Source organism: Galeopterus variegatus, unplaced genomic scaffold, assembly GCF_000696425.1.
Source record: "Galeopterus variegatus unplaced genomic scaffold, G_variegatus-3.0.2 Scaffold8, whole genome shotgun sequence".
Taxonomy (NCBI): domain Eukaryota; kingdom Metazoa; phylum Chordata; class Mammalia; order Dermoptera; family Cynocephalidae; genus Galeopterus; species Galeopterus variegatus.
The window spans coordinates 32,711-53,616 of NW_007726119.1; the positions used below are offsets into that span (position 1 = coordinate 32,711).

Below are 20,906 nucleotides of genomic sequence, written 5' to 3' on the forward strand. Positions count from 1 at the left end.
ACACACACACAGACACACACACACCCATACATACACACAGACACACACACTCTCACACACACACAAAACAAACAAACAACAACAATAACAACAAAACAAAAAAACCGGGGGGGGGAGAGGAAGATATAACAACCACAATTTTTTTTGAAGTTCTTACAACAAGAAAATGGAGGGGACACACTTGGGTGGGAGGGGGGAGAGGGAGGAGGGAGGTTTCGGTGATGGGACACAATAATCAACTACATTGTATATTGACAAAATAAAAAAAAATAAAACAAAAAAACAAATTAAGCATCGTACCACATGGTTAAGCTACCAGTTTTCCTACTTTAATTCTTAACATACATTTCCAAGTCAGAACATAATACACTCAGGTCATATTTCTAAATAATAAGCAAAGAGCTTTATTATAAAGATTATTAAAATATTAAAATTCATATTAATACCCAGAATAATAATCTGGAAATATTTCACATTTTTATCAGATTTATCTATTCTCAGACTTAAATGATTCAGTATCTAACTGAACAGCTGAATCTAGGGAAGTTTACAGGAATAATTTAACTAATGTTTAACTCAAATTTCATTGTGTGTTTTTAACACCTGTATCAAACTCATATTTAAAAGATTGTCCAAGTAATTTTAAGTCCTATCCCAAATTCTAATTTTAAAAAAGCCAATGCACATCTGTATAATTCTGATAAATTAATATTTCATTAGCTTGAAGAAACAGAACTTAACACGACTCCCACATTGGTGATTTGATTAGTATTTTCAGTGTTAAACCTGCATTCCCAGAAAGGAGAAAATCCTTATCAGTGACTCCAATTGTACTTTTTCATATATTTGGGGATAAGTATGCTTTTCACCCTGTCTACACAACAAAGCTTTTTGGTATTGTGTTCCTATAGGTATGAAATGAATTAAACCATACTCTCAAAGGTAGGTAATGGATCTTGGACGTCACCGGTGCCATTTTGCACACAATAAGCACAAATTTGCTGCTGGCCTTTCTGTTATGAGAAACCTCATGGTTTCTGAGAAATAGAAACTCCTCTACTTCCACCTGGGTGCAACCTTCCACCTGATTGCACCCCCAGCCTTATTTTCCACACCAGCACCAAACCTGTCCCTGACTATGTCAGCCTTCCCTTCAGCCTATATAAGCTCTCGCGCCTCCACGTTTGGTGCTGTCCTCCATTCTGAGGGCAGCCCCGGCTTCCCTCCATTTTGAGTACAGCCCAGCAGATTCTTTTCCTTTAATAAAGCTTGACTGGAACCCAGAGTTTTGGCTCACTTTCTTTCAGTAGGCACTTTAAAACATTTTGTGGTTGTTTCCAAAGCACATTTTCCTGGTCATATTTCTAAGTCTGTCTCCCAAAGATCACTCTTTTGATTCATAGTGAGATGCTATAGATATCACATGGTTAAGAGTATGAACTCTGAAATTAAGCTTCTTAGGAATAAGAGTCAGCTCCACCATTTGCTAGGTATGTCATCTTGGGAAAGCCATCAGATCTCTTAGGACCTCCATTTACACGTATAGTCTTTCCCTCAAAGGCTTGTTATGAGAAACAAATGAGACAGTGCTGTCAGCACAGTGCCTGACACACAGTAAGTACGCAAAAAACACCAGCCAACTTCGTTGTGATTAGCCTGGTATGGAAGGACCATGGCATTCTGTACGACATTGTTACTTCCCATAGAACCACACTGCCCAAGCTCACTGTAGCCCCGTCATGCTGGCCTCTGGGCTACTCCTGGAACATATCAGCCATGCTCCCACCTCAGGACATGTTGATGTGGTTCAGTCTACATGGGATGCATGTAGAGAGAAACACAGATCCTCTCATGGTTCCCTCCTTCGTGTCATTCGGTCTCTGCTCAAAAGTCGCCTCTCCATGGAGGGCTTCTATGAGCAATGTATCTAAAATAGCACCTCCATTCCACAATGTCTGTCCTTTCCACCCTGCCTGCTCTTCTGTACAGCATTTCCAGTACTCGTGTTCCATAATCCTGTGTGTACTTCTTTGTGAAATGTCTGCCTTCGAGAATCGAAGCTTGCTGAAGTGGGGACCTTCTCTGCCTTGCCCACTGCTTTATCCTCAGTATCTGGAACAGTGCCTGGCACAGAGCAGGTGCTCAGTAAATACCATTTGAGTAAACAAATGAATAATACCAACAATTAGTCTCAGAGATATTTTAAAGAAAGTCATTTTTCATTAAACTGTTTACTTCATTGAAATATGAAAAACATGAAATCGACTAAGGAAAGACTTGCTGCCAACACAATAAAGAAAGGTCAATTGAAATGACAAGTGTGAGGGCCGACAGGGGAGACACAGTGGGCCCACAAAGAGCCAGTCCCTATGGTACAGTGGGTTCTCCCGATGCAAATTTGCAAAAATCCTTCTGACACCTAAGCTTTGTGAGAAATTTCTTTTTTAGCACAAAAAAAATGAGGTTATCTTTATTTCATTAGAAACATATAAACATGGCCAGGTATATGGAGATACAAATGAAAATCACTTAGTCATTAACATAAATTTAAATGATTACAAATTACAATCCAGAATCAAAGACAGCATTAAAATTGAAAACGTCACTGACTATAATTTGACTATATCTATATATCTCTATCTATCTGTCTGTCTAGTGGTTAGAACCATGTAGACTAATCTTAGAAATTTGTGAAAAACAGACTAGTAGAAAAAACATTAGAGATGATGACTAGAGAAGAAGACTAGAGGAGATTTCTAGGAAACCAGAGATGATTAATAATTTGTAATAAGTTAATTTCTTTCCAGTCTTTTTTCCCTTTATAGGTATTTTACATACATACCTATATGTATGTAACCATATATAGTTGTGTATGTTATATAATTTTATACTGTTATTCATTTAAATAAAACATAACCATATTTCCAATTATTACAAATTCCTCATAATCAATATTTTATAGTCAAATTTGCATTATGACTTACTAAGCTATTCCTCACATACTTGCCATTTAAACATTTCTCATTTTTTCTCTCATAAACAATTCCATAATAAATATTTTTGCACACAAAATTTTGATCTATTTGACCTTTTCCCTGAAAACTGATCTGTCAGAGGCTATATCAATTTTAAGTCACTGAATATATGCAGGTACTTCAAAAAGTTCATGGAAAAAGAGAATTGAAAAATAATACAAAACTTCCCATAAACTTTTTTAAGTATCCTCATATTTTATACTATATCTTTGCTGAAACAGGCAACAACATTTTTCTTAATTTGGCTAATTTAACAGGTTTGTAAAAAAGATACCTTTTGTCTCGACTAATAGGCATGTTCTCTATAACTACATACAATGGTGCCCTTGGGTGGGTACTAAATACCCGTGTTGATTTTGTGAATTTAGATTCAGCTCACGGGAGCATCTAATGACCCTCATGTTTAGAAAGCAAATTTTGTATCAAGAGTTTTAAACTTGGATATCTCTTCTCGGCCATCTCTCACTTTCAATAACCAAGCCTCAGGCTACAACCCCAAAACGATGAGGGATTTATGTTCAAAGATCTTGAGGGAAGCAAAAGCCAGAACCGTGATAACCTTCTGCGGTTTCAAACATGTTTAGCTCTGGTTAGTAGAGGCTCAGCTTTTTGTCCGGGTTTGTAGGGTATTTGTTTTTCACTTTTTGTGAATTATATTTTCACGTCCTTTCCTGCAGGTAGCAAAAGTATGGAGTTATGAAGTTACAGGTTGTGATCTGGAAGCTGAAGTTAATATTTTTTTGAAAATGATAGCTTTGGTATTACCAATAAAATAAAATCAATGAAGTTAAAATGCATCTTCTTTCTTCTAAAGAGTTAAAATTCCATTTCTCTAAATTACCATTTAAAAATTCTACTGCCATTTTGTTCCCCGACTATTTAAAAATATCTATTAAGAAAACAACACTCATTCTGGTATTTCCATGATAAATTATGTAAATGACCAAGTTTGATTCAGAAAAATTACTCTATTTGAGATGTTTCTGACTAGGACATCACATATACATATTTTAACATTTTGACCAAGTGCTTATCAGAACAATGAGCACATTGCTATTATCCAACAATTATAAAGAATGTAACCAATAATTACTATTTATTGAATAATTTTAAGGCAATGTGATTCAATATATCACATTTGAGAAAATAGATATCCAATTATAAATAAGAATTATCAGTACCATTATTTAATCATCACAAGGAATAGGCATTTATAAATTATAATGCAAGCCTAATTATAATCTACAAAGGTAAGTTTTATAAATCCTTATTATTTCCATTCTAAATTGTTGTTGAGCAAACATATTTAAGGCTTATTGACAAGGCAGATATACACTCAGAATTAAACTTGTATTTCCTACTCTTTAAAGTTTGTGCTAACATCTCATGTAATTTAAAATTTGGTATGTATGTTTAGATATATGATATCCATATGTACTTAAATATGTATATCAATATTCTGCTAATTTAAGAACAGTATGCAAAACATCTGCATTTGTTACTGTGAATTTGGTGGAGTTTAAAAAAATTGTTACAATTTATGAATGTACTGTTTCCAATATTTATGATGTCATTGGGCCTCTCAAATTCATATTTACTATATTGTTATTATATAAATACCATATAGTTATATATAGTTGTTATAATATTGTGACTAGTATTTACTCTAGAAAGAAAAAAATTCTAAAGACAAAGAGGCATTATATTTATTACCTGAAAGTATGTGAACTGAGAATGATAAAGATCTGGATACACATGAAGAGTAGTTCCGATTACGAGCAGTAGCTCGAATTTGTGCAGAGATGAGCTAATATATCCAGTAAATCCCAAACACCATATCTTCAAAAGGGCTTCCAAATCAAAAAGTACTGTGAAGGCCACCTAGAGGAACAAAGAGACATTGAAATTGGAATCCAACTGTAATTTATTTCAAATTAATTTAAGTATAATTCATTTCCATGTATTTCATATATTTGTCAGTGCATAAATTTCAGCCACTATCATATAAACAGGAACATCACAAGGTCAATAACAACATTTTACTTTTAAAAATGGGTTTGAAACACACAGACTAGAACACAGTAGACCAAAGCTATCTTGAACAATCAGAAAGCATGTTAAAATTTTGCATTTTTGTGAGTGATATTGTTTCTCTGTTATTCATATTGGATATTATTTAAAAGCCACTGCCACTTATAGAATTGCTATATACACAGACAGCCTACATTTTTGCATAAATTGTATTTTCTAAAAATAAAGTTTCTATAATGTACATGGTATAATATAAAAAATGACATATATATTACTAACCATAATTAAACTAAAATAAAAAAATTAAAATATCATTTATTCCTCTGTGCTTTGGGCCACATTACAAGCAAAGAAATTGAGATTCTTAATCAAGCAATTTATGTGAGTGTGTGTGTACACACATAAATTAATATAGTATGAATAAAATTAGTAATCAATATTACTATATTAATGAATTTATCCAACCTTTTAATCTGTCACATAAATCTTATGAATTTATTACTACAAATAGCAATACGAGGGTACTTCAAAAAGTTAATGAAAAGATTCATATCTCCTTTTAATTCTATTTTTCCAAAAACATTTTTAAGTAATCTCATATTATAAAATATGCACATAAATATAGCATGTTATTTTCCTTTACCTGTCCTATGGACAAGAATTCTCATTTTATAAAGATGGTTGCAACTGGAATTGAAATGTTCTATGTAAGATTAACTTGTAATTAAAGAGTGCAAGGCTGAGTGTTGGGATTAGTCATATTTCCCTTTGAGGAAATATCACGTGATTTATTGCAAGACAAGAACAAAGGAGAGCTTGCTTCTCTTTCTCCAGGCCAATATGAAATATCAGAAGGGATTTTCTTCCACTCACATTTGGAAACTGTGGAGAAGAATGGAGTTTTAATAATAGCGTTTTAAGAAGTGGATCACTAAAAGCAATGCAGGCAGTTCGCTTAGATGTGAGGAGGAAATTAACATTACTTCTCAAATCTATCATTTCTGTAGATTCTAGTTGTGTTTAATTTTAATTGTCATTTCCCTTCTAATAAATGTAAGAAAGTAACACATTTTAGCTTTGAAATAATCTTAAGTACACAGGAAATGTTAATAGACTCCCTTGCTCCCCTTTCTCAGGGGTTTCATGTTAACATCATGTCTCTTTCCTCTTGGATCATCTCCACCTTCCCCCTCACAAATGCAATCACATAAACGGGCAGGCTGGCACTTCGCGTGTCACTCTGAAACCGCTTTTCTCACTCACAACAATCACGGACGTCCCTCCTGATTAAGGGACCTAGGACCTACTTACTCTTTTCAGCTGCAGAATTTCCCATAGTGCTGAATGCTTCTTTAACTCAATATTTCCTCCACCTGTTGATGGGTGGTACCTAACATAGTCTGGGTATGTTTGTCTGCCCTAAGCTCATGATGAAATCTGACCCTAAGGTGGCAGTGTTGGGAGCTATTGGATCATGGGGGTGGCTCCCTTGTGAAAAGATTAATGCTTTCTGGAGGGTGGGGGGTGGGTGGGAGGGGCAGTGAGTGAGCTCTAGCAGAAATGTGGTAGCTCCCAGGAGAGCTGATGGTTAAAAAGAGCCGGGCACGTCTCTTCTCTCTCTCCCCAGCTCAGCCATTTGCCATGTGATACCTTGGTCACCTAGGACCTTGTAGAAAGCTCCCACCGAGGAAAGGCCCTCACCAGATGTGTTCCCTGGACTTTGGATTCCCACACTCTTAACACTGCTACAATGGGGGTCAAGCTTCCAATACACGCACTTTTGGGGGACACATTTAACCCACAGTACTAGAAGGCATCATTAGGAAAGATGTTTAAGGATTTGCTACTTTGAAAACAAGGCTGCACTAACCACCCTTCCACAATATCAGAATTTACAAAGGCTTTTATAGCCATTCGTTTTCAAACTTGGCATTGCTGGGGTAAAGACAGGTTTATGTGTTTTAAATTTTAGAAAGCCTTAAGAGATTACTTTCAAAATATTATAAGTTCTTTGCCTTTCAGCAATGTAAGAAAGTTTCTCTTGTCTCAAATCTGTACCAGCACCAGTGTAATTAAACTTATTAATTGGTCCTCATCTGTTCATATATGTATTAATCATTTAAATTTACTTTAAGTGATTAAATTTTACTGTTTATAAACTTGCCAATATTCTATGGTGTCATTTTGTCTTTTGAATCAATTTTTGGAGTTGTTGATATTGAAGATACTAATCGTTGGTTGCTATATGTACTGCAAATATTTTTCCTCTAGTCAATAATTTGGTTTTTAACTTTGGTGGTGTTAGCTCCACAAACTATAAATTTTACATGGTCATATGTGTCTATCTACAACTTTATGATTTTTTTCATTACCTTTTACATACAAAATAGGACTGTAGGAGGATTAGTAATAACTAGTCTTCATATTCAGGATAAACATCTATATTAAGACATATATATGTTAAATATATCTTTTAAAAAAATTATCACTTCTACCTAGTTACAGTGGAGAGAAGAGCTATTGATTTATCTATACTGATTTTCTATGCCCACCTTTCTATGTTCTTCTATTAATGCTAATATTTTAAATAAAGTCTCCTTGGTTTTATAGAAATATGCACACTTCATCTACAAATAAAATAAGATTATTTCTTTTTCAAGATTTATTTTTGGAGTTAACCCTAGTAATGCATTAGCTATAGTACTATAGTTGTACAGTAGTTACTAAATAATAAAATGATAATAACAGGAATGCATAATTCACTCCTTATTTTCAATGGAAGTTTTTCAGTGTTAATATATAATGGTTGCAAGCGGTCTTGGTAGGTAATTCATACCATGTCTAGAAAATTTTCTTATCTTCTTATTCTACTTTGAGGGATTTAACATTCGATTCATTGAGGCACTGACATATATCACAACAGCCCTTGATAGTAACCATTTGTTTATTCCTGAAATAAACTCTAGATGGTAATACTAATCTGCTGGATTTTATTAGATATTATTTTATTTATAATTTTTGCAGCTACTGTAATATATGAAATTGACCTATAATTTTATTTGTTGCATATCATTATCAGATTTTAGTTAAGATTATGTTAGTTTTATCAACTATATTGCAGAATTTTCTATCCTTTGGATGACTCGTGATTTTTAAAATAAAGTAAGAATGATCAGATCATTGAAAATAGATAGAATCCACCAGGAAAATCACATGGGTGCAGTCCATTTTGTGATGGTAGAGCAAAGCTTTCCGCTGTTGTTCTGATCAGGTTTCTCACCTCGTCCATCAATTTGGAAGTTTATATTTTGCCAGGAAATCATCAGTTTCCTCTCGATTTTCAAGACCTGTATTTAGAGTACATTTTTCCAGAGAAGATTGGTTCTTCCAAGGAGCCAGATGCATCTTACAAATTTGGTACCCCTTTAAATCAATTTCTTGGCTGATGTTTCTCAGATACTGAAAGTAATGTGATTGTGAACTCCAGGGTGTGATTACACATTTTCAGTGGAAAAAAAAATTTTAGATCCATCAGGGGCCAGGGTCAAGACTGAAACTCAGTTCAGGAAATTCCATTCTCTTAAATGAAATTCAGATTCGATAACACCAAAAATGATTACTAACTCATTCTAGAGCTGTCTGCAAATCGCCTATTCTTAGTCTATAGCGTACCATCAGCATTCTATATAGTCAAAGAGCAAACTTTTGGGATGGATGGTTGAATAGTCCAGACTGCCATCATTGTATAATTTTTTACGTCACAAGAGACTGCCCAAATCCTTAGAAACACATAAAAAAAATTGTCAGAAGAAACCTATCTAATTATAGTTCCCCAGAATATAAAATTAAACTTAATAATGTCAAAGACTGCCGATAAGGCAAGATGGGTTACTTTCTTGATTTGGTCATTTCTTGTGATTAATGAACTCAGATATGAGTGTCAGACTTTTTGGAGCTAAAGTAAGTGGTTCTTTTACTTCATTTTAACAAATACCACAAAGCGCTTCTGCTCTGAACACATCACAATCTTAGAAAAAAACAGGAAATCAAAGAGACATCGGGAGTTTTAAACTAGGTGAGCCTCTTTGTTGACCAGAAATGAAACAGAAACACATGCTGGGTCAAGAAACAGGAACTGTTCAGGGAACAAAATGTATCCTATAGGGTAAGGGGACTAATACGCCTCAGATGATGTGAAGACAAGAAGCTTCAGGGCTTGAAGACAGGGATGGAGACGGGTTTCTTCTGCTGGGAGCAATGAGATCTACTACTGGGGCTAAGGCTTTATAGGAGCTGTAAGCACCGAGAGGTAAGAGGACAGATAATCAGCCCATAAGAAGGATCAGACCACGCTCCCTTATGGACTAGTAACAAGAGATGTGATATGTCCAACATCATGGGACTCACAGCCTCTAAATGACATTAGAAAACCTGGCTCTGGATGGGGGTCCCAGAATTAGGGTAAAGACAACCATAGTATCATGAAGAGAAGTAGAGGTGATCACAGAGGGCAGGACAGAGAAACAACAAAATCTCCCAGCAAAATGAGGCAACAGACAACATTTTAAAAGGCATGAAGAAACCTAATAAGAAAGACAACATAATTTTAAAATTCAGAATATGAATTAACATTCACTCTGGATAAAATTAATTTTGTCAAAGAAATTTCAAAGAAGTTTATTTAAGATACCCGAAGAGATAAATGAAAAGGAGAAAATGATAAAGGTAAGAGCATTAATTAAACCGTAACAAAAAAATAGAGGGAATCAGTAATACAAAATATTGGGAACAAACAAATAATTTTAGATAATTTAAGGTAGAGAAGAGATTGTTGATATCAACCAAACTAAACGCTGGTTCTTTGAACCAAAAATAAAGAATCTTGCTGGCTTTTGTCCCAGGTTCCTGGGAGGCAGCTTCTAAATCCTTGGAATTTGCCAAGTGATAGGTGTGTCTTTCTTATTCATGGTGGCTCTGGTAGTTTATGCCAGATTCATGGGGGTTGACCATGTCATAAACTCTAACCGTGTGTGTGGCCAGTGATTCATCAATCATGCCTACATGGCGAAAAGCCAATAAAAGCCCTGAACATAAAGCTCAGGTGAGATTCCCAGGTTGTCAATACTCTGCATATTGTTACACATCAGGGTGCAGAAAGAGGGATGTGTCCTGAACCTATGGAGAGAGGACACTGGATGTTTCACATTTGGGACCCTCCCAGACCTTGGCCTTTGCATCTCTTCTTTTAGCTAGTTCTGATTTGTATCCTTTTTGCTGTAATAAAAGTGTAATCATAAATATAGCACTTTCCCGATTTCTATGAGTAATTCTAGCAAATTATCAAACTTGAGGGAGGTAGTGGGAGTTCCCAAACTTGTAGTCTGTTGGCATATGTATGGGAAGCCCTGGAAACCTCCAATCTTACAGCTGGTGTCTCAAGTGAGGGCCGTCTCCTAGAGGACTGTGCTCCAACCTGTGAAGTCTGGCCTAACTCCAGGCACTTAGCATCAGAAGCCATTCACTTCTGTGGAAAAAGGCTGTGAATAAACAATATTGCCCACAAAAAGGATGACACTTTCAGATGCAGTAGAGATTGTAAAAATCCTGAGAGAATACTGTGTAAATGTGAAACATTACTTAAAATTAATAACTCTATGAACAGCAAGCAATAAACCATAAACATTAAACCATACAATAAATCATTAATCAAAGTCTCTCTTCTCTCTCCTCTCCACCAGGGACCCCACTGCAAACACCAGGCCCAGATGGTGTTCCAGATGAACCTTACGCAGACTGTTTCACAGAAGAGAAAAAGAGAAAAACATCCCTACTTCATTTTTAGGAAGGAAATTTAACTTTCATAACAAAACCAGACTAGCAACGTGAACAAATAATAAAGTCATAAAACAACCATCCTTACGACTAAAAAAAAAAAAAATCCTAAATACAACGGCAACATATTGGATTTGGATATTAAAAATAATGCTACAAAATCAAGTGTCCCAGGAATCTAAAATAGTTCAGCATCAGAAAATCAATTATTCTAATATATTGAACTAACAAATTAAAGAAGAAAATCTACGTAGTCAGCTCAACAGATGTGGAAGAACATTAGATAAAAGATCATGAGAAAAGCTCATAGCAATTTAGGAATAGAAGTGAAGTTTATTAACATGATAAAAGGCCTCCGGAAAAACCTACAAACAACATTAATGATGAAATAAGTTTTCATGCCAAAAAATAGGAAAACGTCAAGGATGTCTATGACTGCTTCTATTCAACAGTTTGTTCAAGACCCAAGCCAGGACGATAAAAGAAGAAAAATATTAGAGATCTAAGAATTAGAAAAGGAGAGACGGATCCTTTTTAATTTCAGATGATACGATTGTCTACATAGAAATTTTAATCAAATCAATAGACAAATTGTAACAAACAAGATATTGTAGTAAAGTTGCTGGATATGAGTGAACATAAAAACATAAATAACATTCCTACACTACAAATAATCAAGAAATATTCAATTGAAAACATTTTATTCATAAAAGAAACTGTGGAGTATCTAGACATAAATTTAACAAAAAATGTATAAGTCTTTTGGGGAAAATAACAAAGCATTATTGAAACATATGAAAGAAGACCTGAGTAACTGAATAGAGATGTCCTTAGCATCAGTGAAATCTCCTTGGTAAGGGCCGGCCCGGTGGCACACTGCTACAGTGCGCCGCTTGGGAAGTGCAGTGGCGCTCCCGCCGAGGGTTCGGATCCCACATACAGACTGGTTCCCGCTCACTGGCTGAGCGAGGTGTGGGAGCAACACCGTGGGTTGTGATCCCATTGCCGGTCCCGGTCCGGTACGGGCGTGACACTGAGGGTTGCGATCTGTTGCTGGACACGAAAAAAGACAAAAAAAAAAAAAAAAGAGAGGTGGAATAATTGTGTGCACCGGTTGGAGTAAAAGCCTCAGACTGTTCTCTCTAGATTTAGGAAACTTACAGATAGTGGCAGTTCAATGAGGTTGACTAAAATATGCTGAGAAATACTGTTTCTATGGTGCTAAGAGTTTTCTTGAAGTCTTCTAAAGGAAAGCACCAGACTCAGTTGGCCATTTTCATGCATGGAACCAGTGATGAGAAGGGAGGAGGAGAGAAGAAGGCTGAAGACATGGAGCAGCTTTTATGCAGGAATAAGGTTGGATGTAGGGGAAAGACGTACTTTGAGTCTCCTTGGTAAAACTGGTTCAATTTTCATAATGTAGACCAAGAACAGCAAGGCTGAGAACAGACAAAACAAATCTGAAGAACACCAGCACCACCGAGCTTGCTCGAATGGATATCAAGGTTTATTTTAAAGGACAGCATTTACAACAACACCTGTCAGCTAAAGCTTAGACACATAGACACACAGACTGAGGCGTCCAGAAACAGAATCACGCACACATGTAAGCCTGATATATGACCGAGGTGGAACTGTGATGTGAGGAAAAGATGAATGTTTCAATGACTCTTAGAAGGACAATTGTTTATATATGGGGAAGAAATTTTCTTCATCTCACTCCAAATGTATTGGAGACTGAAATAGGAAAAGCACAATTTTAAAACTCTTAGACTTTAATATAGGAGAATTATCTTTAATGACCCTGGTGTAGATAAGACACAAAAAGCCCCAAGCCAAAAATTAAAGACTACTAAATCTTACAATATTAAAATTAACAACTTCTATTGAAGAAAAGATGGCAAATAAAAGTTCAGAGACATGTTGCAGGCTGGAAGAAGATGTCTGCACTGCATACACCACCAGAGAACTGAAAAACAATTAGGGTCCAGATCGAACAGGTAAGTCAATAAAAGAGGAAACCCAGTCCCAACAGAATATTTTTTAAAAAGCCAAACCTCCATGGTAATAAAGAAAATGTGTATAAAAACTATAATGATAATTTATATAAGATTGATAGAAAATTGAAAATCCTGAACATCAAAAAATTTAGCATGAGGTGGAGTTGCTGCTCTATCCTGGTAGGAATGTAAACTTGTATAAGCACTTTGAAGTGCAATTTAGCAATATCTCACAAAGCTGAGCGTGATCATATCCTACAGTCTAGCAATTTCGACTTTAGGTATATGCTCTAGAAAAAACTCTCCCAAATGCGGCATCCAAACTTAAATGAGAATGTTCACTGAAGCACTGCTTGCAACAGTACAGGGTTGGCAGCAATTGAAATGTCTATTGCCATTATATACAAAACAAATACAAGAATGCTGCATATATCAGCATAAATGTATTTCCAAAACAGAATGATGACCCAAAGAGAAAAACAAGTTGCATATTGACACTTCATACTTCATAAAACATGCACTGGAATGAGGAATGTGGTTCTCTGTAGATTAGGGAGAAGGGTAAGATCAGGAAGTGGTACACAGGGGGCGTCTCCTTTATGTATTATTTCTGAATAAAAAATCTGAGCCACACATGAAAAACTATTAATTTTTGAAAAAGCTGGTGGTGGACACACAAATGTTAGTTATACCATTTTCTCTACATGTTGAATTTGGGAAACAATAATTAGAAGAAAGCTTTTAAAAAGTCACAGATTTGCAAAGGGTACAAACTTCTAATACAAGGAAAAATAGAGAACTACAGAAAAAGAGAGCTGGCAAAATAACTATAGGCAATAAATTAAGGTCAATGGTTGCATTTGACATCCTAGGTATCTGACATGGATAAGTACAAACCTGCCCAAATCTTATTAATGTGAAAGTAATTTAGTCTTAGCACCTTTTTGGCTTGACCAATAATCCCTTTTAAAAGAATTAATTCTCTCAAGCTACACGTGCTCTCAAAGACCTAGCGCCTTTGGCAGACTATGGCTCAGCACTTCTGACAAGACAACTTAATGAGCATTTTAGTGCTCTACTGTAATAGATGATTTTAGATATATTAATGCCATGGATTTGATAACTAAAGCTGGTTATATAGATGTGACATGTTGAAACAAACACTGACTTGGGAATCATTTTACCTAGTTTCTTCTAGATTCACTAACACTTCTCTGATAAATCACTTAATTCCTATAAATTTTAGGTAAACCTCATCTAGGATTATACCAGATAATCTCTTAAGATTCTCACAGAACTACAACTCATAAAAGTAGAAAGAAGTCCCTGGGGTCACAAATCTATGGCCACGTCTTTTACTTACTTTGTTTACTTCTGATTTGCCATCGCCAAGCATGACTGGCACGTAAAAAAGGGTGTCAGGTCTTCCTTCCTCTCTGCTGTCTTTATAACTGGCATGAGATTTTACATCTATGTGAAATCTTTGCAGGGAGACCCTGAATGTGTTTGGAGGAAACATTTAGTGTGGGATACTAAGAGAGCTTAAGTAATGATGGATGATGCTTGCTTTATTGTTTATTATTATGATTAAGTTGTCAATTTATTTTTAATCGACATGCATTAATTGTCCATAGTTATGGTGTATGGAATTATGTTTCAATACATGTATACAGTGTGTGATGATCAAATAAGGGTAATTAGCATATTTGTTGTTGCAAAAATTTATCATTTCTTTATGATGAGAACATTTGAGCTCCTCTTTTCTAGACATATGAGAACCTACAATAAATTATTGTTCATTATGATGCCAGGCACTGCTGTAGGCCACTAGAACTTAGTTGTCCTATGTAGCTATGATTTCGTATCTGTTAACCAACCTTTCCTCATCTCTCCTTTCTCCTTCCTCCTCCCAGCCTCTGGTAACCACCATTCTACATTCTAGTTCTGTAAGATCAACTTTTCTTTGGCTCCCACATATGAGTGAGAACATGTGGTAGTTATCTTTCTGTGCCCAACTTATTTCACTTAACATAATGTCTTCCAGGTTCATCAATGTTGCCACAAATGACAGGATTTTATTCTTTTCATGGTTGAGTAATATTCCACTATGTATATATACCACATCTTTTTTTAACGCATTTATCTGTCTGTCAGTGGACGCCCAGGTTGATTCTGTATCTTGACTATTGTGAGTAGTGCTGCAGTAAACATGGGGTGCAGATATCTCTTCAGTACACTAATTGCCTTTCCTTTGGATAAATACCCAGCAGTGGGGTTGCCAGATCATATGGTAGTTCTATTTTCAGTTTCTTTTTTTTTTTTTTGTCTTTTTCCGTGTCCGGCAACGGATCGCAACCCTCAGTGTTGCCCCCGTACCGGACCGGGACCGGCAACGGGATCGCAACCCTCGGCGTTGCTCCCGCGCCTCGCTCAGCCAGTGAGCGGGAACCGGTCTGTATGTGGGATCCGAACCCTCGGGCGGGAGCGCCGCCGCACTTCCCAAGCGGCGCACTATCCAGCGCACCACCGGGCCGGCCCCTATTTTCAGTTTCTTGAGGAACCTGCATACTGTTTTCAATAATGGCTGCACTAATTTACATTCCTTCTAACAGTGTACAAGGGTTCCCTCTTCTTTGCATCCTTACCAGCATGTTATTTTTTGAACTTTTGATAATAGCCATTCTAAATGGGGTGAGATGATATCTCATTGTGATTTTGACTTGCATTTCCCTGATGATTAGTGATGCTGAGCACTTTTTCATATACCTGTTGGCCATGTGTATGTCATTTTTTGAGAAATGTCTGTTCAGGTGATTTGCCCATTTTTTAATTGGATTGTTTGGAGGGTTTTTTTTGCTCTTGAGTTGTTTAAGTTCCTTGTATATTCTGGATATTAATCCCTTGTCAGATGAATAGTTTGCAAATATTTTCTCCCTTTCTGCTGGTTGTCTCTTTGGTCTATTCACTGTTTCTTTTGCTGTGCAGAAGATTTTTAGTTTGATGTAATCCCATCTGTCTATTCTTGCTTTTGTTGCCTATGCTTTAGAAGTCTTGTGCATAAAATTTTTGCCCAGACTAATGTCTTGGAGTGTTTCCCTTGAGTTTTCTTCTAGCAGTTTTATAGTTTCAGGTCTTACATTTGAACCTTCAATCCATTTGGAGTTGGTTTTTATATATTGTGAGAAATAATGGTCTATTTTCTTTCTTTTGCATATTTATATCCAGTTTTCCCAGCACTATTTATTGAGAGGCTGTCCCTTCCCCAATGTATGTTCTTGGCACCTTTGTCAAAAATAAGTTGAGTGGAGATAAGTGGATTTATTTCTAGGTCCTCTATTCTGTTCCCTTGGTCCATGTGTCTGTTGTTATGCCAGTACCATGCTGTTTTGATTACTATAGCTTTGTAGTATGTTTAGAAGTCAAGGAGTGTGATGACTTTAGCATTTTTCTTTTTGCTCAGGATGTCTTTGGCTATTTGTGGCCTTTTGTGGTTCCATATGAATTTTAGGATTTTTTTTTCTATTTTTGTGAAAAATGTCTTTTGATAGGGATTGCACTGAATCTGTAGATTGCTTTGGGTAGTATGGTCATTTTGCCAATATTGATTCTTCCAGCCCATGAACATGGGATGTCTTTCCATTTTTTTGTGTGTCCTCTTTAATTTGTTTCATCAGTGTTCTTTATTTTTTATTATAGTGATATTTCACCTCCTTGATTAAATCTATTCCTAGGAATTTTATTTCTTAGGTAGCTATTGTAAATGGGATAGCTTTCTTGATTTCTTTTTCAGTTAGTTTGCTATTGGTGAATAGAAACACTTTCTGAGGAATTTAGGTCCTCTTAACAACAAGGCTTCTTGTTTTGCTGAGCAAAGACCAAGTAAGGAATGAAAGCGTAGGGTTGGAGTGGAACTGCTGTGCATGAGTGGGGAAGGGAGATCCTGCCTGGCTGGATGACAAGTTGGTGAGATATGTGAGAGGGCTGGGAAGGAGGTAAAGACAGATTTGGGATAAGAGACACCTCTAAGTAGGTAGTCTTAAGTTAATTTACTATGGGGTATGCAGCACAGAGTCCTCTTCTCTCTCTCCTCTGACTTCATTAGTAAATGTGACAATGCTCATTAAAATTTAACACCAGGAGCTGAAGAGGGCTGAGCTTCCCATTCAGGTAGATCCAGAGGAAACCAGAGGGTGTACCTGGGGATAATGCTAGGAGGATAAATAGAGTTTATTCTAGGCAGTAAAACAGTTATCCTCTCTCTTAGAACTCCATTAGAACTCTCTCCATCTGTTTTTGAGTTTCTTAAAAGAGGAATTAAGAAAAAATTGTTCATTACCTGTGCATAACACTGTGCTGTCTTGATAAATTTCTGTTAAATGTACAACCTAATGGATCCACATGTATATATATTTACAAATTTTTATATAACAGGGAAGAAAAATATTCAAATTTAATTATTTAGTATCAAGAAAACAAGAATATATTTTTAAAGATGTAATTATGTTCATTATAACAATATGATTTTAAGCACAACAATAACAATAATATGTTCTCTAAGATCAAAATGAAAAACTAAGATTATTACAAAAGAAAATCAATCTTTACCTTTTTATGTGTATGCATTGGCTAGAAAATAAAGAAAAGTTTTTCCTTTTTCTTAACTAATTCTAAATTTAAGTTAATTAATCCAAAGTAACAAAACAAGTCCCCAGCTTCATAGCAGAAGCTAAGCAGCTTAATTTATTCTTACAGGATGTTTTAAAGACTATGAATTGACTCCTAATGGGTAGAGAGGCTTGTTTTGAATTTTCTAAATAATTTATTCTAGAATATGTGGGAACTTAAGAAATTACTTCTGTAAAAGCTCATGGCCTTTTGTTATCTATTTAAAAAATAAATTTTCCAAATATTACATAATGTTATAGCCTTACGTACATATAGTCCATAAACTTGGATTGCTGTTATTATAACTATTTTGAAGATTAAATGAGACAATGAATTTGTTTAAAGCACTGGCACATAACAGGCCCTCCCCAAAATGGTAGATATTATTGTTGTTAATATTAATATATTCGAATATAAGGAGGACATGCTCTCTGTTTCTATAGCTTAAACCAAGATCCAGCCCATTGTTTGTTTTTGTAAATAAAGTTTTATTGGAACATAGCCATTGTGCAACCACACTCACATTTGCATAGCAATGGCAGAGTTGAGTAGTTGAGGCAGAGAACAATGGTCCACAAAGCTGAAAATGTTTACTATCCAGCTCTTCAAGAAAAAGTTTGCTGATCCCTGGCTTAAACTCAAGTCATCTTTATAAACTTTTTAAAAAGAGAGGTTTTTTTTTTTTTTAAATTAAAAAGTTAGTTTTTTTTTTTTTTTTTTTTTTTTTTTGTCTTTTGTCTTCTTTCCGTGTCCGGCAACGGATCGCAACCCTCAGTGTTGCCCCCGTACCGGACCGGGGACCGGCAACGGGACCGCAACCCTTGGTGTTGCTCCCGCACCTTGCTCAGCCAGTGAGCGGGAACCGGTCTGTATGTGGGATCCGAACCCTCAGGTGGGAGCACCGCCGCGCTTCCCAAGTGGCGCACTTATCCAGTGCGCCACCGGGCCGGCCCTAAAAAATTAGTTTAATTAAAATGACTTGTCCGCACTCATTTGAAATGAATCACTTTAACTCATGTACAAGTTTCTGGTACAAGGAGAAATGATAATATAATTTGAATAAAAACCATACCTAATTTGGGAAACTCAAACACCCCAAATCAATTGAGTGGAACAAATTCTGAATGCTTTAGTGGTTCAAGAATAAACTGATGTGGTCTATATGGTTGTTTAGTGATCTAAATCACCACTAACTAGTTTATTTATTTTCTTATTTTCTTCCCAGCATTTTAAAGACTTAGTTTTTTAATTTATTTATCATTTTATTGAGGTATGATTGACTTACTTTATTGAACTGTATTTATGTGATGTATCAACTTGATGAGTTTGGGAATAAACATACACCTGCAAAACCATCATCATCAATGCCATAGACACATCCATGACCTCCCAGTTTCCTCCCAACCCATTATTATTATTATTAGGTATAATAATAACACTGAACATGAGATCTACCCTCTTAGAAAATTCTAAGTATTCAATACAGAATAGTTAGCTACAAGCACTATGCCATATGGCCTATCTCCAGAGCTTATCTCACTGCCTAGTTTATTAAAATCAAATTTACTTTCCGTGATTTATGGAGAGTGCAACAATTATCAGACACATAATATAGACTAGATTCTGCTATACCTTCCTGTCTCTCTGTTGTTATTGTTTTTAATTTTTAATACTATATACAAACAAAGAAAAATTTATCAACTACCCCTGGACTCTACCAATGCACTTAAATAGTGATTGGTAAACTCTACAATATTAAATTACTTAACATTTTGTTGGAATTTCTGACAGTATGACGATAAATCATCTAAAATTCATAAACACATTAGGAAAAAGATCAATTTTGTAAGTGAAAAAATGGGGTAAAATTTACTGAAGGAATCTCTTTCTTTCTATTCTCAATGCGGATGGCCTATTTCCTTATTCTACGGCATTGTTTTAGTATGACCAAGTACCCACCCTGGGCCGGGCTGCAAAAGCAATATGAATGCAATCTTTAATTTCAGAACTCCCCAAGGAGCAAGTGCAGATTACTCCTCCCAGAGAGATTACCATAACCCAAATTCCCTGTGGTCATTTCTGTGTTTATTCTCTGGATTTGTTGCCATCAGCCTTTTAACCTTGAGTATAATTCTTCCACCTCACCCATCTTCTTCCTACCTCTCTACCCTGAGCCTTTAACTAACTTCTGGCTCTTTCTTTCTTTGTTAAATATTTTCCTCTACATTCTCAATCTCCATTCACAGAATCTGCTTCCAGATGATTCTCTCCCAAATGCATGGCTTTCCCCCACAGCCCTCTCCAGAAGAGGATGCTCATGTTCGATGGCCCATGTAGCCTGCGTACTATTTGGACGAGGAAGAGACGTCCCATTCAGTACTCCTCAACACTCCTTTGAGATTTACTCCATCAAGTTGAAATGTTCTCTTCATCACCGTCCTGTGGCTGCCCTCCACGGACCTCCAGCAGTCACTCTCACACGCCCCTGGACGTGGCCCCCTGACTACACTCTTTTCTCCAAGAACTAACTGCCTCACTCTGAATGACTTCAATGTCCATATGAAGATTCGGACACCACCTCAGAGTTGACAGCTTCTTTTCGGTTTTTCCCTGATTCCATCAGTATGTTTAAGCCACCCACATCCATATGATATCCTAGACTTTGTATTTAGTTACCCAGAATTGCTCTAGAATTGGAAAATCCTGGATCCCATTCTTAATCCCATCTTTCCCTTCTAGCTCTCTTATCCCATCACCCCAGCCATACCTGCTCATTGACTGTGTAAGGACCATTGATCTCTCACTTTTGTTCTTTTATTTTCCTCTTATTTGCCCTTCTGTCCATTTTCAGCCTAGACCAGAGGGTTGTTGTTTCAACTCCTGTGCCAGTCACCCATATCCTTTATCCCCTCACCTCTCAGCTCCACCACCTTAAAGAAGATTCACAAGCTGGATCATTTTAAATGTTGCCTTTCTCCCTTCTTACACAAGGCCTAAAAAAGTCACATATCTGTCTAAATTGGTATCACTGTATATTTGTCATCTCAAAATTTGGCTGGATCTTTAGTGTTCATTTGCTGTCTCTTTAATTAATTTCTGGCTGACTCCGCAGTTCCTCATCTCTCCCCTCTTTCCACTCAAGTTCCCACCTTACTGTCTCATCACCAGGTCAGAGGCAGACCCTGCTTCCTACTTCAGAGGAAAAACAGAAATGACTCAGTTGGGATTCCTTCAGCAACCCATCCCCGTGTTAGGAATTTACCTGCAAATAATACTATTGGTCCATGTTTTTCTCTGCTTTGAATGACAATCCATTCCTTGTGTCCTGCATTTACAGTAAAAT

At 36.2% G+C, this 20,906-nt stretch overlaps 1 protein-coding gene across 1 annotated transcript in view; it reads right to left on the minus strand.

The window, feature by feature from the left end:
- The window catches only part of NALCN (sodium leak channel, non-selective), a gene marked incomplete at its 3' end in the record, with an annotated part of 169,820 nt that overhangs the window by 29,521 nt on the left and 119,393 nt on the right, over positions 1-20,906 (minus strand). The window contains exon 11 of the mRNA XM_008583606.1: positions 4,749-4,916. Within this exon, the coding sequence (XP_008581828.1) occupies positions 4,749-4,916 (168 nt within the window). The remainder of the gene's footprint in view (positions 1-4,748; positions 4,917-20,906) is intronic.